At 38.2% G+C, this 19,809-nt stretch overlaps 1 protein-coding gene across 1 annotated transcript in view; it reads left to right on the top strand.

Moving 5' to 3' along the window:
- TRPM5 (transient receptor potential cation channel subfamily M member 5) overlaps positions 1–19,809 on the top strand; it is a 53,222-nt gene that overhangs the window by 1,129 nt on the left and 32,284 nt on the right. Inside the window, exons 2-5 of the mRNA XM_061999069.1 lie at positions 12,016–12,186; positions 13,125–13,305; positions 14,817–14,983; positions 18,162–18,342. Of these exons, the coding sequence (XP_061855053.1) occupies positions 12,016–12,186; positions 13,125–13,305; positions 14,817–14,983; positions 18,162–18,342 (700 nt within the window). The remainder of the gene's footprint in view (positions 1–12,015; positions 12,187–13,124; positions 13,306–14,816; positions 14,984–18,161; positions 18,343–19,809) is intronic.

A 19,809-nucleotide genomic window follows, 5' to 3' on the forward strand; every position in this document is an offset into this window, starting at 1 on the left:
TTGTCCTCATCTGGTAAATTACTTGTATAACTCTTTTATTCTAACAGATAGATCAAGGGAACTGCTTATGTAAATAAAATTAGGAACATGCACTCTCAAAGTGTTAGATCTATTATCTTCAAAAGACACTTTTAAAGACCTTCACAGAAGTAAACTAAATGTCTGTTAATTAGCATCACCCCACTTCTGTATGTGGCCTGTTCCAGTTTAATATTTAATATTACTCTGCATTTTATGCTACATATGTTTTTATTTCATCAATATTACAATCTTGGACAACGTGGAATAGAACAAAGACTGTTGATAGTAGTAGTAGAGAAGTTATGCATTTCTATAGCTACGTTTTAACTTTGCACTTTGTTGGCCAATACTAATTCCATAGAGCTCTAGTTTCATGAGACTTGTGGCAAATGAGAAAGTGGCTTTTAATAATTTCTAGATTTGCATTCTGTAATTAGCTAGAAGTTACATGTTCATCTACATGGCTTTTGTTCTGGTTTTATACAAATATGAATAGTATTGTTATATTCTCAATATATAGCTTCACTCTCTTGTAATTGTAAAAACTTTATTCCATCTATGTTTTGACTCAACTTCATAGCAGAAATATTAGTAATAATTCTGTTAAACTTCAAACATGTGCACCTTTGTCAGTGTAGCAGCTACTGAAGTGATATTTTCAGCTCTTGCTTCTTGCATAGCTCCACACTGTGACGTAACCTAAGCGGAGATGGCTCCTAAATCTAACACCAACTACAAAACATTTTAATTTCCTGAAATAAAAGGTTTGCTTGTCAGGATGGCCGATTTAAGCTTCTATTTGCTTGCCTGAAGAAACTTACGACAGCACTATAAAGTACACTGTGTAAGCATATTTCTAGTTTTATTTCACTACTAAGGGATTTTTACTGTATTTTGAGCATACAGGTTACTTTGAACAATTAGGACTTTTAAAAATCTCTTTTTGTGGCAGATCAAAATTCATCACCCCTTTCACCTTTAACACAGTAAGTATTCCATTGTCTAGATAAGAACATTGCCTGTATGGCCAATGCAAGTTCCTGTTTTATCACAGTATCAATTTAGTTGCAGATCTTGAATACATAATGATATGCAGGGACAAGGTTTGTAATGCTTTAATGCAGCACAACTCTAATGGGATGCCTTACTGTTATGTTTATGAACACAGATAGCATAGCACTGTGTATTCAAGATCTGCAGCTACATTGCTACTATGATAAAAAAGGACCTTGCACTTCCAAAAGCAATGGCATTTCTTTACTGAAACTGTGCATCTGTCTACCTCTGTGTAGAGTTCCACCTGTAGAAACTGGATTGATGTAGTGATTTAATGTTCTTTTGTTTGCTCTTTTCTTTCATCTCAGCACCTTGGACCTATAGGTATTGAAGACGAGCACACCCAAACTCCAAACCCCCTAATACCGTATAATACCCTGTAGAAATTGGGGGTGGAGAGGGAGAAGCATCTGTTTTAAGAGCAAGTTTTCTCTGTAATTATTCCTTTAGGACCAAATTATGCTGGGTAAGGCAGAAGCCAGACTAATATAACCCAGAAAGTTTAACCGTTGAGGAGGAAGAGGTATTTCCAGAGTAGTCAGAAGGCACATATGGCTTAATGGTTTTGTTGACTGGTCTGACCATAAATTTAAACAGGCCTTGATGAAATACAAACAAACAAACAAAAAACCATTCTCTAGTAGAAGAAATCTTTTGTTGCATATAGGTTCTTTAGAGCCATCTGAGAAAATTAATCTATGATTTACAAATCAGTTTGTCAGTTATGAAGCAAATCTTTTAGAGATGACCGAAACTTTTTCTAAATAATCTTGTTTCCTCCTTAACCTCCAAGTTTCATCACAATAAAAAGCAGAGGTTGCAAGTAGGAAAAAAAAAATCTGACAAGGGAAACACTTCAAATGTGTATAAACATCAAGTGAAGGAAAGCATCTGGTAGTCTATTTCTCTCCTACAGTATGTTAACCTCTGTCAAGTACAGAATTCACTGCATTTGAAGATTTACCTCCCACTTATTACTGGTTATTACCATGAGTACATCTGCCAGCAGGACTGTTACGGACATAAGTAAAGCATATGCATATGAGGAAGCAACAGAGACTTTTAGTACACAGTGAATTTGACAGACTTGAAATCCTTGTGCCAGCGCATGCCTCTTGACCACAAGCAGGCAGAGATGTTCTTATATGTGTAGCATACTCAAGAATAAATGAAGTCTCTTTCTCCTATAGACCAAATCAGTCTTTAACAAACTTAGGTCAACCACTTTTGTCTGTATAAGCCATTCAGACACTTTCTTCTGTGCCTTGCAGTTTTATAATCAACTCGTTCACTTACATCAGACCTGAACCTATCTGATAAGTAACCCGAGGAAGAGTGCCAAAGGTCAAATTGGCTAGGACTTGCTGCAACTGTGAGTTAAAAATCAAAACTACAGAGAGGAAAAAAGAAAGGACAAGCTTCCTTGTAGTGGGCGATGGGTATATATTTAAAGTCTAGGGTTGGCAGGAATTGCTATATGTGAGAGATACAAACTTGTGAAAAAACATTTAACAAATACATCATAGCATATTCAGTGAGTCTAATTTCTAAATGGGCAACATGGCCCAGCAACTCAGGTACTTAAGGTCGAGGCTTCCTGAAATTCACCACCACATCCAAATGCAACTTCGGTTTTGTAGTTAACGGAAAAGATAGATGCATATCTTTCTTACCAAGGGAAAAACTTAGAATAGTTGATGAACATTCCTGCCACAACTTTTTGCACAATGCACTAAATTCAAAATTTTGTCTGCAGTTTGGTTGTACTTATGTTGTGGTTTAACCCCAGGCAGCAACTAAGCACTATGCAGCTGCTCGCTTACCCCCCTCACCCTAGCAGGGTGGGGAGGAGAAGCAGGGAAAAAAAAGCAAAACTCATGGGTTAAGAACAGTTTACTAAATAAAATAAAATATACTAATAACAGTAATAGCAATAAAATACTATAATAATAATGAAAAGTAATATAACAAAGACATAAATAAATAAAGCCCAAATGAACCTAAACCACATGATGCCTGATGCAATCCCTCACTCTCTGCTTGACCAATGCTCAAGCAGCAATCCACCTCTCCCTGCCAATTCCCCCTAGTTTCTATGCTGAGTGTGCTGTCCTACGGTATGAAATAGCCCTTTGGATAGTTTGGGTCAACTGTCCTGGCCATGCTCCCACCCAAGTCTTGTGCAGCCCTAGCCTACTGACTGGCAGGGTAAGAAGCAGAAAAGACCTTGATGCTATGCAAGCACTGCTCAGCAATAACCAAAATACTCCCGTGTTATCAATATTGGTTTCAACACAAATCTAAAAACATAAGGAAGAAAAAAAACTATCACAGCTGAAACCAGGACGATTTAAAAGGCAAAACAGACAACATTATTTTCCTAACATTTGAAATTCTGAAAGTACACCTTGTATATGGTTTATGCAAAAGAGATTCTTGGATTTGAATACATTTCCTCTTCAAGCTTACAAAATTTGCCTAAAGCACTGAACAAGCTCTTGTAAATAGGAGATGATGAAAGCAGTCCCATAAGGAAACCATGAAGGGTTGGGGTTTTTTTCCCTTCTAAAAATTGTTCCTTTCTGCAAAAGAATGCATGACTACAGGCATGAAAAAAAATGTAGACATGACAAACTTGAAAAGAGGTAAAGATTATCTTCGAATAGCTTGTGATGGGGAATTTTTAAAGTTTAGTACTTAGCTTAACACTAGGGGCTTACGTTGTCAAGTCAACTGTTGACATCAAGAGAAATATTTGTGAATTTTTGCAGATGCTATAAGTATGATATATATTAAGATATTAATGAATGAAACATACTAGCTAATCTGAGTAAAACCAGTATTCATTGTGTCCTTTGCTTTCAACAAAGCAAAGTGTATGTGGACATTTGCCAGTGTCCACATACAATACAGCTTCAACTAACATTTTGAAGTACGGTTTTGTCTACCTTATCTGAGCATTGCTCTTCCTGAAGCACTTGTTTTGAATTAGAACTCTTCCCATGTTCCTGTATTTTCTTTCAGTGTGAACTATGGCTGTGATTTCAGGAGTTTGTGTGTCCTTCTGGATACCACATTAGTGAACTAATTTTCATGAAAAATGACCTGGCAAAAATGAGTTCTTTTTATGTGAACTCAGTCTGATTCACCGTGAGGCCACACAAAGAGTTGTGTTGGCACAGCTTCAAAGTGACATGCCAAGCTGTGGGAACAGAGCAGTGAAGGCCCAGGAGTATTTGAAGATAGTGTCAGCCTCCCCCCACATCCCATATACAATATGCACATACAGCCATTCCTTTATTTTAAGTGTGAAGTGTTGCTGTGTGTTTTCTCTCATCTGTTCCATCTGCTCCTACCATTGTTTACTTCCTTGATGTCTGTGTTTCTCCTTTATCACCTCTCCACTCTCTCCAGTTTTTTCCCCAGAATAAATCCACTTCTATAAAGTTCACTGGCTGACACCCGTATGCAAATTTCTGCAAACTCACTAAAAGTACATTATTCAAATAGCTTCTGGTGTTTTTTACTGTGTTAAGCAGATGAAGACAGAAATAAAAAGACAAAGTACCTATATTTACATTAGCATTTTGCACATTCATTTGTTAAAGGCTTGGTGCCAACTCTATCCAAACCAAAGCACAATCCACTCTCCTAGAAACTAATGTGAAGGCTCCTGTGAATGTGTGATTTGCCTGCATACTTGTGTCCTGGCAATTAAGGAAGTATCAGGTTGCAGAAGCATACCCTAGAAATGGTAAAACAAAGCCTAGACTGATTCAGCATCAAGGCTCTCTTCCCACACATCTTTTTATAGCTTGTTGTTGTTGATGGGGTTTTAAAAATAATTTTCTCCTCCTCTGACATTTTGTTCTGATTGTTGTTGGCACAGATTGAGTAAAAAGAAATTACTTGAAATAACATTCTATAACAAAGGATGTTCTAGAAAGGAAAATTGCAGCACTGATTTTTTTAAAGCTTCTAGAGGGGGCAATTCACATACATTTATCTGGAAACTTAACCCAAACTTCTGTTTTACTAGATCACTTCTATGCTTCATGTCTTTGTGTTATTTTGCTTGAAGCTCTTTGTTTCTACTAATGTTTACCCCTGTCTGGCTCTGTGTCTGCAAACTCACAAAATCTCTAGTTAGTGAATGCATTCCCAAGGTTGCTGTCAACCTCTCAGAAGAAACCTTCCCATGGGTTATTAACCATGTTCTTGTTGCATCCCTCCAGCTCTCATCTTTGCCAGCTGAAAACTTTTCTTAGCCTTCCTGTCTGAACATAGGAGAAATGTAGTGTACTACAGTTTAGGTTGCACTTGTCATGAGTCAAATTTCTTTTCTTCCCTTTTTCTATTTGCACAATTCTCAAAGGTTTATTTGCTACAAGCATGACCAAGCCCTGTGCAGGAGAGCTGGCTATGATTTCTGCTGGGGTATTTCAACATCCCTAGGTCTTTATGCTTTATTTAGCAATTCCTTGGAATCGTGGCAGATGATTCTGCTTTGTCATTAGACTGTGGTGCAGAATTGTTTCATGCAATTTTACCAGAATTTGAATGTGGTAATTCCTGACAAACTTTTTCCAAAGCTGCAACATAAATATAAGCAAGATAATGTGTATCATTTCACTTAGATATATATACATCAGTGTCTCACACAGACACTATTTGTTTCTTTTCCCTAACAGATACATCTTTTTTGTCCCACATCATGTATTTATGTTCCCATGGCAAGTTTAGATATTTTTCTCTTCCTGGATTCTAGTTAATGCCTTCTCATACTTCTTCTCTGTTGCATATACATTTGATTAAAATAGTGGTTTTGTTCCTTCACACTTAAAAGTGCACACCAGTAAGAGTCAATCAAATTCATCTTCGGAGCACATGCTGAAACTGAACATGAATTTTGCAGACTATGCGCTTTATTTCTCTCTGACCTCCTCTATCTGCATTGTTCTTCATACTCATTATGTTTCAATTCAGAACAGGAATGAAAATGTGGCTACTACTGGAAGCAAATAATTCTATTACACTGTTGCTGGCACTGGCCCAGTAAACTCACTGATGCAATTTTCCTTGAGTGAGTATTCACACTAGAGTCATCAGGAACATCTCCATTTGTAACGTTACATAAGCATATGTGTATCTTGAAGACCAGAGCTATGGATGCATATCCAGCTCTTTAAGGCTGCGGTAATGTGCAGGTTAAGGTCAAGATCACAAGACTCAACCACAGCCAAGGACTGTATCCTGGCTGCTTCACTTTACCCTAACTATGTTTAATTCTTCCCAAGGAAGTATTTCTCCAAGTGTGGTTACTATTGTATCCCTGGGTGGCCTTGTTACCATTTTTACTATTCTTCTCTTGAGCTTCTTGCTTGCCGTCCTAGCCACAAATATATAACAAACACATCTTTTCTATCATCCTTTTGCACTGATAGGCTATTACATTTTCATTTTCCCTTCCTGCAGTCTTCTCTGTTCTTGATTACACAAATCTAATTTACTCAAGATTTCCTTCTCTTTTAGTGCAAGATCTCTCTCTGTTCTTGTTGTTGCTCCTGCTCAAATCATCTTCAGCTGATCCAAAATTCCCTTGAAACCTGGTATCCAAACCCAAACCAAAGATTTCAGCTAAAGCTGTTCTGACAAACAGCTGAATGACTTCTCATAGGCTATCCTGTGTATACTGTCCTATATGGCATGTCTCTCTTGCAAGAATAGCTTAGCACTGCTCACTTAGATCCTTTCCAACAGGACTGCAATTTAGGCAATAGTATCCTGCTACGTGTGCTAGAAGCTGATTGTTCCAGCATGAGCAAAGTTCATTGTCTTTGTTTCTGTTGCAGTTTCCCCTTATTATTCACTTGCATCATCACTGTGAGCCCTCTCTTTTTCTGACCAATAGACTCACTTTTCATTAGAGTTGCTAGCTCACCCTGCATTAGTAAGGGCACAGTAATTGGTGTGGTTTTCTTTTGCTCCAAATGAAAGTTTCATTTAAAGTTGATAAACCAATTGATTTGCTCCAATCATCTCTGTAAGTAAGGAGGAATTGTGGTTGATGTAACAGCAACAATACTGAGCCTTCTATATTAGAGTATTTAATCACTTCACCTACATATTCAACTGTACTCCTTCAGTGGGTGGAAAAATCTTATAGTAATTAAAAGTCAGGGTGTGTCTTAGCCTGCTGATCAGTGTACTAGTATGAAGAGGAATTCTTACTGCTGCTAAGTCCCGAGACCTAATGACTACCATACGCCTACTCTGCTAATCGAACCACTACCCTTGAAGACAACAATTGAGGTCAAGTCATTCCTTGACTGGGCCTATTTTCACAAGATATGTTTGAAAGGCTCACATTTGACCTCTCTTCTCTCCATGGACACAGACTAACCCTGGTTAAAATCTAAAAGAAAGATGAAATAGATTTCTTGTCATGCATCTGGAGATAACCCATCTGTCATTTTTTACCACAGAAGAAGAGCTGCACACTCACAGTGAGCTAAGTGGCAGTGAAAACTGCTGGAAAGAGTCTGTGGAAATCTGGGGCAAATGGCAAGAGAAGTTGGAGGAGAAAAGGAGACTGGGGAGAGGAGGCATGGCAGAGGAGGAGTGAAGAAGCAGAGACAGGAGGGAGAACAGCCCAGAAAGAGAGGCACATAGGTGTCAAAATGTTTCACTTTGGTTCTGGTCTTATCACTTTTTCTTCATAAGTCTTTCAGGAAAGAATCCTTGCAGAGATCCCTGTTGTAGAGTTCCCCTACATCCATCACAACTGTCCTCCTGTAGTTAAACTTACCTGTCAAATTTCCTACATCCTAGAAATCTAGAATGTCCAAAGAAGTTAGAACCATCCAAAATAAAGGACTAAAGAGCATTAGGACCTGCACAGTCCAGTGTCACAAGCACTGGTTGTACAATGCTACAGCTCCCATTTACTAGGTTAAAGAAATAATAATTCACGAGACTGGCTGACACCTGCAATGATTTAATCAGGCCATCTCTAATGTAAGTGATATTGACTCACATTTCCAGGTGTAGGTGGAATTGCTAATTGTCTTTTCCTCATAATTGTCTTAACTTGCTCTGCTAGTTAGAAATAGTTTTCTAAGTTATATTTCAAATCTAGTCATCATTAGAGGTACATTCTTAACATAGATGTTTGTATTTGTAGTCAATAGGAACATCTAGGACAGAATTTGACCTACAAATGTAAATGTGTAGCAGCAGCCTAGATAGAGAAATCTGTACTTAAGTCTGAACCAGAATTAAGTAAGATTTAAAATATGAATGCACACATTGGGGCAGGTCAGATTTTTATGGTTCCTCTTGCTTCCCTAAAGCATTTCTTATTGCTTACCTTTAACTAATCTTTTAATAAAATTTAATATGATTGGTATTCTCACAGGTAATGGAGGAGGGAAAACTTTAAATACTATGATAAAAAATATCTTAAAAGTTTAACAAAATAGTATAGGGAAAGGGAGAAAATGACAAAGTACTGTTCATCCACCATTGTTTTTTCATCCGGCTGTGTTTATGGACTTTGTCTCTGCCTTCTTCCCTACCTTTCCTCTCATCCAAAAAGTGCCTAGACCATGCTTCCCTTTCTGGCTATCTGCCTATTCTTTCACAAGGCACATACTGTTTCCAGATCCTTGCTATTAAACAATACACTATGATGCTACAGTGATGCAAGCTGACCGTAGTGAAGCTGACAGCAGTGGAACGTCATGACTTTGACCACAAGGATTTGACCCAATTACTGTGACCTGACACACTTGCAGTCCAGTACAGACTGAAGTCTCAAAGCAATAGCCCCTGAAACTACTACAGACTTAACATGAAAGCTGGAACCAAGCAGAAAAAGTGGAATTAAACCCAGGAGAAAAGCACTCAAAAAAATCCCTGCAAATAAATGAAATAGTTTGTTACCGTGTGCTTACTGTGCTTGTTAGAGGATTTTGGGTGAGATGTCCACATGCTTTTTAAGAACAGAAGTCTTAATAATCCCAGAGGAAATGTCAGAGCTGACTATATCCTCTTCTGAATATATATTTAAATATGAGGGCCATAGTGCATCCTGCATGCTGACTGCTCTGTGTGTGGTGAAGCCCCACTGCAGTGCCAAGTGAGGGTAAGGTGATGCGTGGTTCTGGGACAGATCCATGTGAATCTGCCCACCACAGTGAAGGGCTACACTGCAGTAGCTGAGACTGGTAGGAAGGTAAGGAAACATTTAATATGGTCAGCCTTTGTGCTTAAGTACCACATCTGCAAACCTTATGAATCAGGACTTTTTTTTTCTGCTGATTTTGCAACACTTTTGAGTTTTTTCCACTTGTGTAGTATCGATAGAGCAGCCTTTAAAATCTTCTTCCCACTCCTTTAAGTACCAAAGCAACATTTCCTTGTTCTGTTTACATCATGGGGTGTAATATTGCACCTACTTGGAACATTTGCACCTGTACATTACTGCAGTCATACTGAAAGTCACACTGCTTCTTTCTTGGAAGTCAAATATCAGGCGCAAGATCAAGCAAGGAAAACTGTCAGCGTCAAATCTCATTGAAAACAAAACCAAACACGGCAAGGTACTGAGCATTACTCATTGGCTTTGTCTGTAAAAACTCCTGAAAGCTGCATGCAGACAACTTGGCTTGGAATACGAACACAAGAGCACCTGTGGAATATTGTAACAAATTCTGTGTAGCTCTGTAGCTCACAGTGGCCTGCAGGGATGCAGAAGTGGTATAAGAACAGGATGGAAAGATGAAGTAATAATTGTTCAAAATAAGCTCTCAGTCTCTTAATTTCATGCCTCAGAGAGGACTGAAAAAAAAAAAGGAAAAAAACTAGGGTCCTGTGCAGTTCCAGTTACCAGCTGCCTTCCTCACTTTCCAGTCTTAAAAAAGCTTGTGAACAAAGCTTCTGTTTCTGCATATTATCTGTTTTTATCTTCTTCACTGTTGATCACTACCTTGGAGAACCAGAATTCCTAAACTGAAAATCAAATAATATGCTATTTCAGGAAAAAAAATCCTAATTCAAGAATATTCTTTATAAATTTCAGCAGCTCAGCATTTTAATTAAAAAAAGAGAAGTCATGGATAACTATATGATCAAATTTTGCAAGCTAGGATCTAGAACTAGACTTAAAATTAATCACTTGGGGCCTATCTATGAAGCCAAATTAACCATAGGATTACTTTGGAAATTGCTATCTATTTTGGATATCTTTTGGAAATTGCTATCTATTCCAAGTGTGTGGTTATAAATAAATGCATAGTATCTAGGATAGTGATGAATGGTGACTAAATATAGCCTGGAAATTTAGTTTTGTAGACTTTTTTCGAATCAAATCCTTTATTCTGTCAGTAGGTTCCAGGAAGTGATTTCTGTACTTTAGAATAAACAAAATGTGTTATTACAACCCTGTATTAACTACTTTTTCCAAGAAAAAGTGGTGCTCTTAAGAGATAAAGCTGCACTCCGTGGAAACGGGGACTCAAACGTAAAGGTGAAGTTTGCTATGACTACCATTATTTACAAGCCAAAAAAAGTTCTTTTAGGCAAGAGTCTTAATAAGACTCGTCAGATAACCCAGTGTTCAGAATAAACAATGCCCTCCAGAAGTGACCAGCATGTAGGCAGGGATAAGAACAAGAATAGCATCTTTAAAGCAGCATTCTCTGACAGAAGTCTGTGAGGTGGATACAGTGGTGTGGAATAGCTGTAGGGGAAATAAATCATGAAACAGTCCATAGCCACTTTTTGGAGGCAGATCAGAGAAGGAGGCAACTCTGAATAATGTTTTCACAGAAAACATAAAAGAAGAGAAGGAAATACAGTGGCAACAGTGGTGAAGTAGCCAGAATAGAGGCTCGCAGATCTCCCAGCCCAAGGGAACAGCTGGAGGGCTTGCTCCCTCTGCCGGAGCACTCTAGCAGATCCACAGAGACTTGCTAGTTTGACCCACTTTTAAGTCCACAGAAAATCTTCTGGACTAGGAACTAAAGATCATTGCAGGGTTGATTACCATTGCTGTCTTACTGTGACACTAATATTTTAAAGGACTGAATAAGTACATGAATATGCAGAAGGCAGCAGAGGGGAGCAAGCTGTTTCATTGCTATTGTTTTGAAAAGAAACAAATACATATGAGTTGAAATCTTTCTATTTCAAAACATATCAGTGCAAACTGGAACGTAGAAGAGGCAAGGAGACCTTTTCACTGTCTCATGTAATGCAGAAGAACAACTCTTGTTACATGACCTTTGCTCTAGGACAGATTACTCGCCATTAATCCTGTAGCCAGGCAGAGAGAAAACCACCTGCCTTTTTGAACTGTATGTTCTTCCCAAGTACAGTCTGGCCTTAAATGCCTTGATATATGAATAAATAGCTTATTCCTACAGCAAATACAGTAAACCTCTCCTAAAGTATCTTCAGGCTAATACAATGTCATCACTTCGTTATTTAGTGTTCATGTTGCATACTGTAAGTCATAGTAGCATGATGCATAATGACATCAAGAAACCATGACTCAGACACTGACACAGCACTACTCTTAGAACAGTTTGCAGCCAAGGCTCCTCTTTCTCTCTTGTAGAATTAGGGCCATCTTTCAGTCTGAGACACCTCACAGGACTTGGACAGATTGCAACATCTTGCACATTGCAACTCAGCTTTTTGTTTACTAAATGAGAGTTGAGTGAGCCTTACTCCTGCATGCTTTTTTATAACCGTGGTTATACAGCTCTGGTGTGGAATCTGTCTCCTCCAGCATTTGGTACAAACATCTCCAGTTTTAGATTAACCTTAGAAGCACAATAGTGAGACAGTGAAATACTTCACTAAAACTCAGTTAGATGTAAATTAATTTATTTCATTGGGCCTCTCAAGTTTAAACAGCTTGTCATTCTCTAGTTTTCTGTCATCTCCGTGAACACTTGGTCTACTGGTGACCACCTCACAAATTCAATGGAGGAAATGGAAGCCAAGCTTTGCAGCAGTGACAAAGAAGAAGCTTTCAAAAGGGAACTACCATACTGCATAGGAGAAATAGACTTCACAGCTGCTGGAAAGAAACGTGGAAAGGTACAATACCAACACTATTACTGTTGTTCAGCTGTTACTTCTTAGCATTGGATACTGTAATAGTGAGGGTCAATATGCCACAGAGCGAGGAACCACATTGTAGTCAATGTGGGACTATGCCTTCATAAACATGAATATGATTTAAAATAAGGCCAATAATATGCAGAAATCAATCAGTTGACTTGCACTGACATGCTAAAAGAACAATTGGTCATTTCTTCCTTTTTAAAAATAAAAAATCATTCATGTGCCCAGCTTCCTTAATTTTGAATAACTTCCTTGTTTTAACCTCTTTCTGCCCAAATTAATCACTACCAATTTCAACACTTGAAGCGTACTTTTGAGCTGTTTTAAGACTCTCCTTAAAATTCCCTTTTTCTGTTCTGATAATATGCAAAGAAGAGTGTACATGGGCAGACCCACCTCCTCACTAGTACCTTTCTTATGTTAGTGCTAGAGCAAAAGGAACTCCTAGGATCAAAATCTGCCTTAAGATTTTGTTTCATCATAAAATCTTAAGCACAAAGCCAAAATACATACAGAACAGGAAGGTGCAACAGATTCATGCAACAAGTCCTTGAAAATCAGGTAAGTATTTCAGCTACTACAGAAAAAAAGAAATATCTAAGAAATGTGTTGGCTTTGCTAGACTGCCACGGAACTGAAAGAAGTTGAACAGCAGCATTAGAGAGCAATATGTCAGTCTGCAACACAGAATTAACCCATGCAACTGACCCAATTGGTGAGATAACAATTATACAGAAGCCTACTAAATTCATCTTAGTATTTAGCTGTCAGGTCTTGCTCTAATAATTTTTTTCTTATATAACCAAGTTGATGATAAATTTTCCTCTGCGTTCACCACAAACAACATCTCTCCTCTATTCTACTGTCCCATTGTTATTCAGTGGTGGTTTTTTTTGTTTTATTTGTGGAAGTTTCTCAAGGTCCTGAGTACCATTCATCCTGGAATTATATTTGAAGTTATGCTCAACAAATGGAAGCTACCTGCTCCCAATTTGGTTGTCTCCTTAGTAGGGGAAGAAGAAAACTGCCAGATGAAGCCTTGGCTACGGGACACCTTAAAAAAAGGACTTATAAAGGCAGCTCAAAGCACAGGTTAGTAGTGTAGGTTTTAAAGATGGAATTTATATTCTTACTTACCTAGCATCCAATGATCTTTGGATGTCAATGGGCTGGCTCACATGATTATTTTTGCAAGTTCAAGGTTTTGCTGAACACAACCTGCAAGCTGTATTTAAATAGCTGGGAAAATAAAAGTTATTGTATTAGATATAGCTAAAATTAGTTATTTCAAACCAAATTACTCTAGGTAACTATTCCTGGAGTGTAAAGTTACATGATGTTATTCTCTCAGAGATGACACTGGAAAGATGAGATGGGACCAAACACCTTGTCCCTCTTGGGTGCCGTAGGAAAATAATTCTTAAGAGAGCATAGCAATTTGACTTCAACAAGAGTGAATTAGGTCAAAAATAAGAATTCTTGTTTTCTTCACTCTCACTTTTTACCTATCACTCAAATTCATGTTAAAACAGGAGTGGGTTTTTTGAAGATTGTTTTCTTCAAATCTAAGAATTGAACGGACTTTGTTAGTAAAACATGATTGGACTCCAGTTTAAACAAAAAGACCTTGGTAATATATAACACAAAATAAACTAGTTCACTTTCTCCCTGGCTGCTCATATGAATGACAAGAGCAGTGAAAAGCATTTAAAACCAAAGCCAAATCAATGAATACCTGAGAATGTGCAGGGAAGTGGCTTTCATGTAATATGACTTTTTGGCCTCTCGCTTTATGTCAATACCTGCAAAATGAAGTGAAAATAGTTGTAAGCATTTCACAGCAAGCTCTTGATTTAGATTCACTGGTCCAGACAAGATTGTAGTAGTTACACTTTTTGTAATGAAACTCTTTTTGGTACTTTTGTACCACACAAATATTTTCTGTCTGCTGCTGCCTTCTATACTTAGGACTGGATAGCATCAACATTTACAGTTCTTTTATGTTACATTTTTGAAAAAGGTTAGTTAGATGTTCACCTACAGTTCTTCAAATCCTTTGTCACAACAACAATACTGCTGTAAATCCTGCTCTCCAGAAGAGTTCACTCTTCAACACACACAAGAGCAAGAGAAAGAAACCACTAGACTGGACAGCTTATGCCCAGGTTCTTCTGATACCAGGTGATTCTATGGGACTATTTAGTCCTCAGGTCAAAGCCACAACTTCCTGCTCTCTGTTCCTCGGCTCTTCCTTGTGCAATCAGACCTGCTTGCTGTAGGGAAGTGTCTGCTTGTATTTAGACAGAGTTTCAAGACTCAACACAGCATTCATCATGGGAGTTTTGACATCAGAGTAAAGATGGCAACATTGCATCACATGATATGTGGAGCACGTTTGCTTGGGCATGTAATTTCTTCTTGTTTTCCTTGTTAAAGTTTTATACTTTGTATGTATTTTAATTCTAAAAGTTACAGTCCATCAAGACATCTCTACAATTTATCTATTTAAAAATACCAACTTTAATCCAGTACTGTAATGTTACTTGACACACAAACATGTTCAATTATATAGAAATTCTCTAACTACTTTTTTTAAATTACAGGTGCTTGGATTTTTACCAGTGCTTTACGTGTAGGAATGACAAGACACTTAGCACAAGCAGTCCGAGATCGTGCACTGGCTAGTACTTCATCCAAAGTAAAAGTGATTGCCATAGGAATAACTTCACTCAGAAAAATTCGTCACAGACAAATTCTGGACAATACAAAGGTATTTATCTTTATTCTACTTGTGAGACAGGATTGTTCATAAGGAAGCTGCACCTTTACAAAATTTGGAAACAGTCAGTAGAAGTTTTGAAGTGTGTTTTGGAGGAAAACCAGAAATACAAAGCAGGAAAGATTGTTAGATGCCAATGATTCTGTGCTGACCAGTTTACTTGGCAGCAATTCTGCAAATATCCAGCAGATGACAGCATTAGACACTAGCTCAGTGACCTGAGTGAGGGTGAACTCAGCAAAAAAAAATGCATCCTAAGGTACCTTTAGTACTAATTTTTTTCACCCTTGTCCACTTGGTGTAGAAGCACTTACTCCAAGCTATTTCATAAATATATAAAAAGTATATTTTCTAGTAGACATAAATATTTCAAGAATAAGTTTTCTTTAATCATTGAATTGTTGTCTAATATGCAAAAACTTGTTCAACCCACTAGGCCGAAAATGCTAACCATGCAGGATTTCATCTAGCTATTGGGAGCTCTAGGGACTTCACAGTTCATGTCAAAGCAATCGACGTTTTTTTGGGAAAAAAAAAAAAAGACAAATAAACCCTAAAGCAAATAAAAAACCTCATCCAACAAAACAGTTGCTAAAAACATCAAGACAAGTTAATGCTGAATTGACTTGGAGGTGGAGGAAAAAAAATTATGGCATGACCTTCTTGTCCCTGGATATATAGTCTGTCCTAAGAAGAATATTATAACAATAAAGTAGTGTGTAATGGCAATAAATGGCAGTTCCTCTGGGCTATTTTACCTCCCTGCAGAAGTTATGAAGCAAATGACAAACATAACCCTTTGAACTCCCACCTAGTTCTTCTCTCAGATAGGCTAGCAAATAGCAGCTAGCAGTTGTGAGACTGTCAGACCATATCAGCAATTTATTGTCACTGGGCTGCTTCTTCTTCTATCCTTCTGACCAAGAACAACTACCTGTGTGTTCTACCAGATGACACTCTTTAGCTGGAATACTTTAATCTATTTGTGTGGCTGAACTGGCCTAAAAAGATCTCTGAGGGAAGAATTCTGTTAATAGCATTTGTGAATTTTGTTCAATAAAGTTGCTTTGGCAAATGCAAACAATTTCACCTCCCTAACAGGACAATTGATCAAAATGCACCTGGATCTTTCACAACCAGCAGCTGGAAAACAAGTGCACTGGTCTCTGTTACATTAGATTTTCTTCCCTTTAATTAAAGCCAATTTTTTTATCAAGGAACATGTCACGTAGAGCACTCCCAGTCGTAAGATTTCAGGATTTTAGTCGGTAACTTTAAGACAAAGGAACTATAGACAGGGATGTTGATCTAAACTCACTCCTCTTTATACTTGGCACTAACACAAGCAGCTTGCTGTATAAAATAGAGCTGACAATCCACATTAGCTGGGAGAAAAACAAGCCCTGAAATCAGTGGGTCCCTCCCATTTCTTCTGTATTAATGGTATGCTTTAAACATCATTGAAGGATCACTTCCACATTTTCAGAGAATAAATAGGAAAATTCCCAAGGGCCTTTTTCAATTGCTTGGTGTGTCTCCAGGTCCTAATCAAAGGCCAGATCTTTGGCCAGGAGGCTTAATGTTACATGGCAGCAGAATATAGGCACACCCTCTGTCAAAACAAAACTTGAAGGCAAATTAATTGTGTCAAGAAGTTTCCTCAACAAATGAGAGACAGAGAGGAGGAAGTAAAAACATTTGTGGCATTTAATGTTTATAAAGAACATGCAAATTTTCTGTTTTTTTTCCTGGGACATCCTCTGATGTTCCTGCTCTTCCCAGAGCAGCTAACAGGGAAAGAAGCCACAGGAACATGCCTGATTATAGACTTTTTCACCTTGCTTTGAAAGAAATTTCTCCAGCTTGACTGTATGCAGTTTTATTTCAGAAAGCCACTTATGGACACGCTATGCAGTGTGTTCAGCTGTTCTTCCTGCAGTATGAAGGAGCTTGTCCTCTGGGTTAGTTAATGTTTTTATGTGTTAGTAGTGCTGATATGAGCTTCTGGTGATGTGTTCACTGCCTCTCCAATATCAGGCTTAGCCTTGGCTGTGGAGAAGAATTTGAGTAACCTCTGGGCTGGACTTCCCCCAGGATCAGCTGAGTGCCTGCTCTTCGTAGCAGACACTGTCAAAAGATGAGATTAACAAAGGGTCTACCTAAGATCTGGCTCTTAAAAACCAGGAAAATGCAATACACAGACACAATAGCCAAGATGAAGGTCTGAATTTTATTCATCAAGTCAAAGGCTGCAGGAATCGGAAAAGAGGAATAGGAGGAAATGCAGATTTTAAACAAATCTGGCTTCCTTGTAACAGGACAGTGATTATGACGAGGAAGAAGAAGAATAGCCAGGCATTTACAACCTGGCTTGTAACTAGGAGTGATATATCAAAGTGGACATGCAATGATGGTAAAGAAAGATTTACTAAGGAAGGGAGGGAAGCTTGAAAAAGTGAGTATATGGAAGACCACATGTAGTGCAATCCTTAGAACAAAAGACTATAATGGGGCTCTGTTTTATCCTAACAGTGATTTTATCCAAAAACTCATCACTAAATAATTTCAAGACACAGCCCTTACCCAAAAGATAAACAGATTGCACTTTCTAAAGTCTGCCTGTCACTCTTTTAGAAAGCAATTTCCAAGCTGAGACTATTATACCTCAGATAACCCCGTTGATTAAATAAAGCTGTGTTTCAATAGATACATATGTTTAGTAGGCTAATTTATCTACTGAGCTAAATATGACAAAATGCGGCTGAAATGAATAGGTTTGCCCCTGTTTATACTGATTGAGACTTTGGCCCTCCAAGACATTACTGTTCCACCCTCAATTATGAGGTCTTGTAGCCCCTTTCCATTTGTCCAACAAACATTTAAAAACCTCTGAATGAATGTCTGTGTTCCATAGATGATGACTGATGTCACTATATTTTGCAGAGCCCAAGAGGGAAACTTCAGTGACTTCAGCCTTCAGTCCTGTCAAATCTGGTACCTTTCAGAAAGAACATATTCTCCTTCTCTACCCTTTTCAAAGAGCCTATTCAAATGTCTCAAAGGTGATGCTCTATGTCATGGCACAGATGACACAAAAGTGGAGATGAAGCACACAAACACGTGGACTCTGTTTTGTAGAGAACACTAACATCTCTCCTCCTCTCTCTAGCATGAGAGTCTTGCACGCTACCAATCAGATGATAATATTCAAGGTCCACTGTATTCCCTGGACCACAACCATTCCCATTTTATTTTGGTGGATCATGTAACACCAGATGAGCCAGATGGAACCACTAAGCTACGTCTCACCTTGGAAAAGCACATTTCAGAGCAGCGTACTGGCTATGGTGGTAAGTAGCCTCTATATAAGTATTACAGATATTCCAGTGCCACTTGTGGTCCCCTGGCCTTATCAAAGGCAAGGCCAATTCTTAAACTGGACAATCATCTACATAGGCAAGAGCAAGTAAATATGACTTTCAAAGCTGAGAAAGCTGCTCTTTGAACCTAAAATCCTGACTTTTATCACATCTCCTTAAACACAGCGCAAAGCTGATCTTCAAAGTATAGTTCAAGTTTCCTTAAAACATAAAAATGGAAAATCCAGCTTTAAGTGCCTTAACCAGTAGCTTTAAGAGATGTGTGTTCACTGTTGTATACTTTTATCCCCTCTTGTGCACAGGGCCTTGAATTGCTCTCACACTGGAAGAAAAGCCTTGTTCCAGAGGCCTCTGAAATATTTTAAGCCATACTTATTTTAGGATAAAATCTTATCCTGGATAAACAATGTAGCCACTAATGACCATCTAAACATATGGAACCTTTGTTTATAATGAGAACTGACTGTTGGGCAGGCCTCCTACTGCTCTTTCTGGAAAGAATTCAGATGTAGGGCTCACACAATTACTTTTACCTTCCCTTTGTTTCTGTAATACCTGCAGTGCTAGCACAGCTGAAAGAGAAGGGAGAGCTCCCTTCTTTGCTCTTATACGCATCAATAAAATATTGAATTACGTGGCCCATAGTATGTTCACACAGATGTACCCGAGAGTGTAAATGCACCCCAAAAATGCATATCTGATGACTCGGATAGGAAAGACCACAGGTGGACTATAAATGTAGGCTTGCAGCACAGAAAATTACAGTGCAGCCTCTTCCTGTTTGCAAACCAAATCCGACTGAACAAATCTCAGTGGAATAATTTTCTGTCAAAAGTATGTACTCACTTGACAAGTATTTCACTGGAACTTAGTGAATTCAGTGATATCTTCTATAAACAAAACCCATGATGTTCATATAAACTCATTTATATTCAAGCTGAGTAGAGCTATGTGACTTTACTGAAGTAAAACACTTCAATAAGGTCATGCAGAATTTCCCTCTTTTAAAAAATACCTAGAAGTCATTAGACACAATTCTTTATATCTTCACCTCCCCAGCATAAAACTAAAATCACACCCACTCCTCACCCCTTCTCCAGCTAAATTTTGTCTTAATCTGTGATAAATGAAGAATATTCGTAGACACAAACGTATCTTGAGGAACCTCTACTCACAGAGGTCACTCTTCAAACTAGAAAATCACCTTATAGAGGTTTGGCAATGCTATGCCAATCACTAAAACAAATTAAGTTACTTGCCACTCATGTCCTGGCTATAGGTCAGTTCTGCCTTATCTCTCTAGTTATCCCACAACAGACCCAATAAGCAGTAAGTGGCCATCTCCCAACTGCTCTGGGAGACCTACAAAGGGAAACATCAATAAATTGTTTCAACCAAATGTTTTTGTCTTCCAACTGAAAGAGACATTCATCTCAT

This window comes from Colius striatus, chromosome 7 (assembly GCF_028858725.1).
Source record: "Colius striatus isolate bColStr4 chromosome 7, bColStr4.1.hap1, whole genome shotgun sequence".
NCBI classification, from domain to species: domain Eukaryota; kingdom Metazoa; phylum Chordata; class Aves; order Coliiformes; family Coliidae; genus Colius; species Colius striatus.